Source organism: Bombina bombina, chromosome 1 (genome assembly GCF_027579735.1).
Source record: "Bombina bombina isolate aBomBom1 chromosome 1, aBomBom1.pri, whole genome shotgun sequence".
Taxonomy (NCBI): Eukaryota; Metazoa; Chordata; class Amphibia; order Anura; family Bombinatoridae; genus Bombina; species Bombina bombina.
Window position 1 is genome coordinate 297,359,900 of NC_069499.1, and position 11,303 is coordinate 297,371,202.

The 11,303-nt window shown below is 42.0% G+C and overlaps 1 protein-coding gene across 1 annotated transcript in view; it reads left to right on the plus strand.

Annotated features, from left to right (window-relative positions):
• CCDC14 (coiled-coil domain containing 14) overlaps window positions 1-2,069 on the plus strand; it is a 142,772-nt gene extending 140,703 nt beyond the window's left edge. Inside the window, exon 10 of the mRNA XM_053712123.1 lies at window positions 1,115-2,069. Within this exon, the coding sequence (XP_053568098.1) occupies window positions 1,115-2,042 (928 nt within the window). The 3' untranslated portion in view covers window positions 2,043-2,069. The remainder of the gene's footprint in view (window positions 1-1,114) is intronic.
• Window positions 2,070-11,303: the final 9,234 nt, after the last annotated feature.

Sequence of the window (11,303 nt, forward strand, 5' to 3'; positions counted from 1 at the left end):
AGATTTTTGGGCAGCCACATTGAATCATATATATCACACCTGAAGTACTGCAATTTTATATACGATTTCATTTCATGTGTTTTGCCAAATCTGTCACATATTTTTGTAGTTTTTCGCATATGTTGACAGCTGCAGCAGGTGCTACAAGGATAAGAGCCTTGTACTGATCTTGTATTGTTTGTTTTCTCTTTTTTTCACAAAACTGACTGGGGCTGACCATATCTTTCAGATTACGACTTCTTCTGTAACTTATGTCTACTTTTTCACCTATTAGTTGTTTTAATGTTGCATCAGATTGTAATATATTCCAGTGTTTGTTAATCACATCAATTACTTTATGACTATAGGAATTATAGGTCAATATGAGTCTGGTTTTACCCTCTTCTGAAGACTATGGATTAACATCCACATCCTAGGTCCTCTGTGATATAACTATTACATAATTTTCAATTTAATTTTTTAAGGGGATCATATCACTGTGAATTGCTATTTACAAATTGTAATATAGTCACCCGCACCATCTAACCTCAATTTAGGTTAAAATCTCTTCCTGTGCTTTTAATGAGTTTTTTGTTTTTCCATTATTTTAAATGCCCTAATAAAAGTTACATTTTAAGTTTATTCTCCTGTATATCCACCATCTATAGCTCATTTATTCTAGTTTACTCTAGGGACCTTGAATGCTTACCAAGTGTACAATTTTTGGTGGTCTTGTACCACCTTTTTGTGACATAACCATATATTTTATAAAGGCCAAATGTATATGTCTTAAATAAACATACTTTAAATGAGCAGTTTGCCAGATCTTAGGCAATGCTGCCTGAATAACACCTACATGTATGCTAGACTCAGAAGCATATAGTGGATGCTCCTGAAAACTAGAGATTTGTTGCAGTTATAAATAAGGGGGGGGGGGGGAGGCAGGTAAAAAATACTGTCAGGCTGTACTGATTAACTTGGTTGCAGAGACTATGTTGAGCAGTTAGCCTGAGTTTGCAGCAAAATGTAGTATTTTGGTTTGAAACCAAGTTTTTCATAATTGTCCTTGAAAACCCAACTTAATTAATAACGGCATATGCCTTTTCTTAATATTATGTTATTTCTTTGTTGATAGAACTCTGCAGAACAGTATGGCAAAACTTCTCTCTGACCTAAGCAAAGACAGTTCAAAGTGTATCTCTGGAAACAGTCTGACCAAGGCAGTGCTGGGATGCTATGAAAAACAGCTCCAGGATGACCAGTGCCCTGCAAGTACATCCATAATGAGTTACTTGAAGAAACTAGAGACAGACCAAGTGTTCCCTGGTGCCAGCACAGTTTTTTCTGAACAGTTTATTCCTTCCAAAGCAGCCAGTAAATGTGTGACTTCTGAACCCTCTGAAGACCTTGCTATCAATAAAGGTCCTGGAGTCTTGGATAAAAATGCAGGACATCAATCATTTGCTGTTTGTAATCAGTTGCCTCCTTACAGTCCACACAAACGCAAAACTGCAGCAGTGAGTGATTCTGGCACTTTAATAGGTGATGAATTCAAGCCTGATGAGACGACCTATCTTCCATTAACAAGCAGCCCATTTAAAGGCCAGTTTGTCACATCTCAGAGGCAGGTGTGCACTCCTCCAAAAGCAGACACTGCTTCCAGAGCCTGTAATCCTAATTTATCTCCTGCAAAAGTCAGTGAAGATAAGGTCTCAGGGAATTCACAAGCATCTTCCGATGGTGGACTTAAAACAGTGGGGCTTAAAGTTACTTCAGACTGGAGCATCAGGCCACATGAGGGAGTCTCCACCAGGGAGCAGTGCCCTATAAATGGGACTTCAACAAATGTTCCGTCAGAAATGTGTCCTAGTGTAATACAACAAATAAAGTCAAGTAATTTTTCCTCAGTTGATTTCATGTCTGGGAAGTCAGACTGGAGCATGTCTTCGTTTTCTACCTTTACCTCACATGATGAGCAGGACTTCAGAAACGGTCTTGCAGCACTGGATGCCAATATTGCTAAATTGCAGAGGACATTGCAAATGGATATTATAAAGAAGTGAACTGTATTTATAGTATGTGTGTGCACAAGAAAGGTTTTCTCTGTGAGATAGATATATATATATATATATATATATATATATATATATATATATACTTTTTTTTGTTAAATTATTTTTTTCTATAATTTAATTTTATAACTGAAAAATAAATATTGTGATGTGACTGTAGAACAGTAAATTATGTATTGGTAAATTTGAATCTTAATTTAAAACCATTTAATAAGTGGACAGTAAACATATAAATTATTTTCTTCTATAAGGTAAGACGAGTCCACGGATTCATCCTTTACTTTTGGGATATTATCCTTCCTAACAGGAAGTGGCAAAGAGCACCACAGCAGAGCTGTCTATATAGCTCCTCCCTTAGCTCCCCTCCCCAGTCATTCTCTTTGCCTACTCTAAGTACTAGGAAGGGTAAAGTGAAAGAGGTGATAAAATATTAGTTTTTAATTTCTTCAAGCAAGAGTTTGTTATTTTAAATGGTACCGGTGTGTACTATTTACTCTCAGGCAGCAGATGGATGAAGACTTCTGCCTAGAGGATGATGATCTTAGCATTTGTAACTATTGCTGTTCCCACAGAGGCTGAGGAGTACAGGAAACTTCAGTGTGAGGAACGGTTTCATGCTATGCAGCAGTGAGGTATGTTAAGTCATATTTCTCCAACATTGGTGTGTCCGGTCCACGGCGTCATCCTTACTTGTGGGAAATATCTCCTCCCCAACAGGAAATGGCAAAGAGTCCCAGCAAAGCTGGCCACATAGTCCCTCCTAGGCTCCGCCCACCCCAGTCATTCTCTTTGCCGTTGCACAGGCAACATCTCCACGGAGATGGTTAAGAGTATGTGGTGTTTAGTTGTAGTTTCTCCTGTTAAGTGTAGTCAGTCCACGGGTCATCCATTACTTATGGAATATTTCTCTTCCTAACAGGAAACTGCAAGAGAATTACCCAGCAGAGCTTGCTATATAGCTCCTCCCCTCACCTATCATAGTCAGTCATTCTCTTGCAGCCTAACTAGTAGGAAGCTGTGAGAGATCTGTGGTGTTTTTTTTTAACTTAGTTTATTTCTACAATCAAAAGTTTGTTATTTTTAAATGGCACCGGAGTGTGCTGTTTATTCTCAGGCAGCATTAGAAGAAGAATCTGCCTGGGTTTCTTTCTATGATCTTAGCAGACGTAACTAAGATCCACTGGCTGTTTCTCATCTGAGGCGTGAGGTACTTTCAGAGAAGGGGAATAGCATGCAGGGCACCCCTGCAACAAATGAGGTATGCGCAGTAATTTATTTTCTGAGGAATGGAATTGACTGAGAAAATACTGCTGATACCATTGTAAAGTAAGTTCAGCCTTAAATGCAGCGATAGCGACTGGTATCAGGCTGATGTGTGTGTGTGTGTGTGTGCACTGAATGTATTTTCTAAGGAATGGAATTGACTCTGAAAATACTGTAAATACTGAAATAATGTATGAGCCTTAACTGCAGTAAAAGCGACTGGTAGCAGGCTTGTAAATAATAATACATAACTTTTAAATGTATGTTTAAAACGTTTTACTGGCTTGTTAATCGTTTTTGTGAGGTACTTGGTGATAAAACTTATTAGGGCATGATTTTTACCACATGGCCATTTTTATTTTCTGCATAGAAACAGTTTCTGAGCTTCCCCACTGTTGTAATATGAGTGGGAGGGGCCTATTTTAGCGCTTTTTTACACAGTAAAAATTCACAATCTGTCTACTTCATCCTCCATGATCCAGATCGTCTCTAGAGAGCTCAGGGGTCTTCAAAATCCATTTTGAGGGAGGTAATCAGTCACAGTAGTCCTGTGACAGTGTATTTGACTGTGAGAAAAACGTTAATTATATAATTGTTATCCGTTTTTGGGTACTAAGGGGTTAATCATCCATTTGCTGGTGGGTGCAATCCTTTGCTAACTTAATACATTTACTGTGAAAATTTGGTTGCTATAACTATTTTTGATCATTGTTATTTCAACTGTGTTAGTTTTTCTGTGCTTCTTAAAGGCACGGTAACGTTTTTTATATTGCTTGTAAACATGTCTGACTCAGATGAATCTCTTTGTTCACTATGTTTAAAGGCGAATGTGGAGCCCAATAGGAATTTGTGCACACAATGTATAGATGTCACTTTAAATAAAAGTCAAACTTTATATGTTAAGAAATTATCACCAGACAACGAGGGGGAAGTTATGCCGACTAACTCTCCTCACGTGTCAGTACCTTCGCCTCCCGCTCAGGAGGTGCGTGATATTGTGGCGCCAAGTACATCAGGGCGGCCCATACAAATCACTTTGCAAGACATGGCTACTGTTATGACAGAAGTACTGTCTAAATTGCCAGAATTAAGAGGTAAGCGCGATCACTCTGGAGTTAGAACAGAGCGCGCTGATAATGGTAGAGCCATGTCTGATACTGCGTCACATTTTGCAGAACATGAGGACGGAGAGCTTCATTCTGTGGGTGACAAGTCTGATCCGGGTAAACTGGATTCAGAAATTTAAAATTTTAAATTTAAGCTTGAGAACCTCCGCGTATTGCTAGGGGAGGTATTAGCGGCTCTGAATGATTGTAACACAGTTGCAATTCCAGAGAAAGTATGTAGGCTGGATAAATATTTTGCGGTACCGGTGTGTACTGACGCTTTTCCTATACCTAAAAGGCTTACAGAAATTGTTAACAAGGAGTGGGATGGACCCGGTGTGCCCTTTTCACCACCTCCTATATTTAGAAAAATGTTTCCTATAGACGCCACCACACGGGACTTATGGCAGACGGTCCCTAAGGTGGAGGGAGCAGTTTCTACTTTGGCTAAGCGCACCACTATCCCGGTGGAGGATAGCTGTGCTTTTTCAGATCCAATGGATAAAAAGTTAGAGGGTTACCTTAAGAAAATGTTTGTTCAACAAGGTTTTATATTACAACCCCTTGCATGCATTGCGCCTGTTACTGCTGCAGCGGCATTCTGGTTTGAGTCTCTGGAAGAGACCATTCGCACAGCTCCATTGGATGAAATTATGAACAAGCTTAAAACCCTTAAGCTAGCTAACTCATTTGTTTCTGATGCCGTCGTACACTTAACCAAACTTACGGCTAAGAACTCCGGATTCGCCATTCAAGCGCGCAGAGCGCTGTGGCTTAAATCCTGGTCAGCTTCTAAATCCAAATTGCTTAATATTCCTTTCAAAGGGCAGACCTTATTCGGGCCCGGCTTGAAAGAAATTATTGCTGACATTACGGGAGGTAAGGGCCATGCTCTACCTCAGGACAGGGCCAAATCAAAGGCCAAACAGTCTAATTTTCGTGCCTTTCGTAACTTCAAGGCAGGAGCAGCATCAACTTCCTCCGCTCCAAAACAGGAAGGAGCTGTTGCTCGTTACAGGCAGGGCTGGAAAGTTAACCAGTCCTGGAACAGGGGCAAGCAGGCCAAGAAACCTGCTGCTGCCCCCAAGACAGCATGAAGAGAGGGCCCCCTATCCGGAAACGGATCTAGTGGGGGGCAGACTTTCTCTCTTCGCCCAGGCTTGGGCAAGAGATGTCCAGGATCCCTGGGTGTTGGAGATCATATCTCAGGGATATCTCCTGGACTTCAAAACTTCTCCTCCACGGGGGAGATTTCATCTTTCAAGGTTATCAGCAAACCAAACAAAGAAAGAGGCGTTTCTACGCTGTGTACAAGACCTCTTACTAATTGAGGTAATCCACCCAGTTCCGCGGACGGAACACGGGCAGGGATTCTATTCAAATCTATTTGTGGTTCCCAAAAAAGAGGGAACCTTCAGACCAATCTTGGACTTAAAAATCCTAAACAAATTTCTAAGAGTTCCATCATTCAAAATGGAAACTATTCGAACCATCCTTCCCATGATCCAAGAGGGTCAGTACATGACCACGGTGGACTTAAAGGATGCTTACCTTCACATACCGATTCACAAGGACCATTACCGGTATCTGAGATTGCCTTCCTAGACAGGCATTACCAGTTTGTAGCTCTTCCCTTCGGATTAGCTACGGCCCCAAGAATCTTTACAAAAATTCTAGGATCACTTCTAGCGGTACTAAGACCGCAAGGCATAGCGGTAACTCCGTACCTAGACGACATTCTGATACAAGCGTCAAGTTTTCAAACTGCCAAGTCTCATACACAGATAGTTCTGGCATTTCTGAGGTCGCATGGGTGGAAGGTGAACGTGGAAAAGAGTTCTCTATTACCACTTACAAGAGTGCCCTTTCTAGGGACTCATAGATTCTGTAGAGATGAAAATTTACCTGACAGAGGCCAGGTTATTAAAACTTCTAAATGCTTGCCGTGTCCTTCACTCCATTCCACACCCGTCAGTAGCTCAGTGCATGGAAGTAATCGGCTTAATGGTAGCGGCAATGGACATAGTACCATTTGCGCGCCTGCATCTCAGACCGCTGCAATTGTGCATGCTAAGTCAGTGGAACGGGGATTACTCAGATTTGTCCCCCCTACTAAATCTGGATCAAAGGACCAGAGATTCTCTTCTATGGTGGCTCTCTCGGCCACATCTGTCCAAGGGGATGACCTTTCGCAGGCCAGATTGGACGATTGTAACAACAGACGCCAGCCTTCTAGGCTGGGGAGCAGTCTGGAAGTCCCTGAAAGCTCAGGGATTATGGACTCAGGAGGAGAAACTCCTCCCAATAAATATTCTGGAGTTAAGAGCAATATTCAATGCTCTCCTAGCTTGGCCTCAGTTAGCAACTCTGAGGTTCATCAGATTTCAGCCGGACAACATCACGACTGTGGCTTACATCAACCATCAAGGGGGAACCAGAAGTTCCCTAGCGATGTTGGAAGTCTCAAAGATAATTCGCTGGGCAGAGTCTCACTCTTGCCACCTGTCAGCGATCTACATCCCAGGCGTGGAGAACTGGGAGGCGGATTTTCTAAGTCGCCAGACTTTTCATCCTGGAGAGTGGGAGCTCCATCCGGAGGTCTTTGCTCAACTGATTCGTCGTTGGGGCAAACCAGATCTGGATCTCATGGCGTCTCGTCAGAACGCCAAGCTTCCTTGTTACGGATCCAGGTCCAGGGACCCGGGAGCGGTGCTGATAGATGCTCTGACAGCCCCTTGAGTCTTCAACATGGCTTATGTGTTTCCACCATTCCCAATGCTTCCTCTTTTGATTGCCAAGATCAAACAGGAGAGAGCTTCGGTGATTCTGATAGCACCTGCGTGGCCACGCAGGACCTGGTATGCAGACCTAGTGGACATGTCGTCCTGTCCACCGTGGTCTCTGCCTCTGAGACAGGACCTTCTAATTCAGGGTCCTTTCAAACATCCAAATCTAATTTCTCTGAGGCTGACTGCATGGAGATTGAACGCTTGACTCTATCAAAGCGTGGTTTCTCGGAGGCGGTTATTGATACCTTAATACAGGCTAGGAAGCCTGTTACCAGAAAAATTTACCATAAAATATGGCGTACATATTTACGTTGGTGCGAATCCAAGAGTTACTCATGGAGTAAGGTTAGGATTCCTAGGATATTGTCCTTTCTACAAGAGGGTTTAGGAAAGGGCTTATCTACTAGTTCGTTAAAGGGACAGATTTCTGCTCTGTCTATTCTTTTACACAAACGTCTGGCTGAAGTTCCAGACGTTCAGGCTTTCTGTCAGGCTTTAACTAGGATTAAGCCTGTGTTTAAGTCTGTTGCTCCGCCGTGGAGCTTAAACTTAGTTCTTAATGTTCTTCAAGGCGTTCCATTTGAACCCCTTCATTCCATTGATATCAAGTTGTTATCTTGGAAAGTTCTGTTTTTGATGGCTATTTCCTCGGCTCGAAGAGTCTCTGAGTTATCTGCCTTACATTGTGATTCTCCTTATCTGATTTTTCATTCAGACAAGGTAGTCCTGCATACTAAACCTGGGTTCTTACCTAAGGTAGTTACTAACAGGAATATCAATCAAGAGATTGTTGTTCCATCTCTGTGTCCTAACCCTTCTTCAAAGAAGGAACGACTTTTGCATAATCTGGACGTAGTCCGTGCCCTGAAATTCTATTTGCAGGCAACTAAGGATTTTCGTCAAACTAATTCCCTGTTTGTCATTTACTCTGGACAGAGGAGAGGTCAAAAGGCTTCGGCTACCTCTCTCTCTTTTTGGCTTCGTAGCATAATACGCTTAGCCTATGAGACTGCTGGACAGCAGCCTCCTGAAAGGATTACAGCTCATTCTACTAGAGCTGTGGCTTCCACCTGGGCCTTTAAAAATGAGGCCTCTGTTGAACAGATTTGCAAGGCTGTGACTTGGTCTTCGCTTCACACTTTTTCAAAATTTTACAAATTTGACACTTTTGCTTCGTCGGAGGCTATTTTTGGGAGAAAGGTACTTCAGGCAGTGGTTCCTTCTGTTTAATGTTCCTGCCTTGTCCCTCCCTTCATCCGTGTACTTTAGCTTTGGTATTGGTATTCCATAAGTAATGGATGACCCGTGGACTGACTACACTTAACAGGAGAAAACATAATTTATGCTTACCTGATAAATTCCTTTCTCCTGTAGTGTAGTCAGTCCACGGCCCGCCCTGTTTTTACGGCAGGTCTATATTTTAATTAAACTTCAGTCACCACTGTACCCTATGGTTCCTCCTTTCTCGTCTGCTTTGGTCGAATGACTGACTATGATAGGTGAGGGGAGGAGCTATATAGCAAGCTCTGCTGGGTAATTCTCTTGCAGTTTCCTGTTAGGAAGAGAAATATTCCATAAGTAATGGATGACCCGTGGACTGACTACACTACAGGAGAGAGGAATTTATCAGGTAAGCATAAATTATGTTTTTTTATTCTACTATCAAGAGTTTGTTATTTTAAAATAGTGCTGGTATGTACTATTTACTCTGAAACAGAAAGAGATGAAGAATTCTGTTTGTGAGAGGAAGATGATTTTAGCAGACAGTAACTAAAATCCTTTGCTGTTTCCACATAGGACTGTTGAGATGAAGTAACTTCAGTTGGGGGAAACAGTTAGCAGACTTTTCTGCTTAAGGTATGACTAGCCATATTTCTAACAAGACTGTGTAATGCTGGAAGGCTGTCATTTCCCCTCATGGGGACCGGTAAGCCATTTTCTTAGTCTCAAGCAGAATAAAGGGCTTAATATGGGCTATAAAACTGGTAGACACTTTTATGGGCAAAATCGATTGCTTTATTTGGGCATTTTATACATGTTTATGCTGGTATTTCACATTTATAAACTTGGGGAACGTTTTTTAACGTCAGGCACTATGTTAGACACCTTTTTTAGGCAGGAAGGGCCTTCCCAGTTGTAGGCTGAGCCTCATTTTCGCACCATTACTGCGCAGTTGTTTTCTCCAACATTGGTGTGTCCGGTCCACGGCGTCATCCTTACTTGTGGGAATATCTCTTCCCCAACAGGAAATGGCAAAGAGTCCCAGCAAAGCTGGCCATATAGTCCCTTCTAGGCTCCGCCCACCCCAGTCATTCTCTTTGCCGTTGCACAGGCAACATCTCCACGGAGATGGTTAAGATTTACCATAAAATATGGAAAAGATATATCTGTTGGTGTGAATCCAAGGGATTCCCATGGAATAAGATAAAAATTCCTAAGATTCTTTCCTTTCTGCAAGAAGGTTTGGATAAAGGATTAGCTGCGAGTTCTCTAAAGGGACAGATTTCTGCTTTATCTGTCTTACTACACAAACGACTGGCATCTGTGCCAGATGTTCAAGCATTTGTTCAGGCTCTGGTTAGGATCAAGCCTGTTTACAGACCTTTGACTCCTCCCTGGAGTCTAAATCTAGTTCTTTCAGTTCTTCAAAGGGTTCCGTTTGAACCTCTACATTCCATAGATATTAAGTTATTATCTTGGAAAGTTTTGTTTTTGGTTGCTATTTCTTCTGCTAGAAGAGTTTCAGAGTTATCTGCTCTGCAGTGTACTCCGCCCTATCTGGTGTTCCATTCAGATAAGGTTGTTTTGCGTACTAAGCCTGGTTTTCTTCCAAAGGTTGTTTCCAACAAGAATATTAACCAGGAGATAGTTGTACCTTCTTTGTGTCCGAAACCAGTTTCAAAGAAGGAACGTTTGCTACACAATTTAGATGTAGTCCGTGCTCTAAAATTCTACTTAGAAGCTACAAAAGAATTCAGACAAACCTCTTCTCTGTTTGTCGTCTATTCTGGTAAAAGGAGAGGTCAAAAAGCAACTTCTACCTCTCTTTCCTTTTGGCTTAAAAGCATCATCCGATTGGCTTATGAGACTGCCGGACGGCAGCCTCCTGAAAGAATCACAGCTCATTCCACTAGGGCTGTGGCTTCCACATGGGCCTTCAAGAACGAGGCTTCTGTTGATCAGATATGTAAGGCAGCGACTTGGTCTTCACTGCACACTTTTGCCAAATTTTACAAATTTGATACTTTTGCTTCTTCAGAGGCTATTTTTGGGAGAAAGGTTTTGCAAGCCGTGGTGCCTTCCGTTTAGGTGACCTGATTTGCTCCCTCCCTTCATCCGTGTCCTAAAGCTTTGGTATTGGTTCCCACAAGTAAGGATGACGCCGTGCACCGGACACACCAATGTTGATGAATTATTTTCTCTAACTACAGTCACCACGGTACCATATGGTTTCTCCTATATTTTTCCTCCTGTCCGTTGGTCGAATGACTGGGGTGGGCGGAGCCTAGGAGGGACTATATGGCCAGCTTTGCTGGGACTCTTTGCCATTTCCTGTTGGGGAAGAGATATCCCCACAAGTAAGGATGACGCCGTGGACCGGACACACCGTTGGAGAAAGTAATTTATCAGGTAAGCATAAATTCTGTTTTTGAGAGCAAGACATTCAGATGCATGTGTGAGGACCTGAAAATAGTTGGAAAAGTTCCTAGAAGGCGTCATTTGGTATCGCATTCCCCTCTGGGCTTGGTAGAGTCGCAGCAAAGGCTGTAGCTGGGACTGAAGAGGGGTTAAAACTGTAACCGGCTCCGGTTTCGTTATTTTAAGGGTTAAAGCTCTGAAAATTGGTGTGCAATACTTTTAATGCTTTAAGACACTGTGGTGAAATTTTGGTAAATTTTGAACAATTCCTTCATATTTTTTCACATATTCAGTAATAAAGTGTGCTCTGTTTAAAATTTAAAGAGACAGTAACGGTTTTGTTTTAAAACGGTTTTTGTGTTTTACTGACAAGTTTAAGCCTGTTTAACATGTCTGTGCCTTCAGATAAGCTATGTTCTATATGTATGAAAGTCAATGTCTCTCCCCCTTCTAAG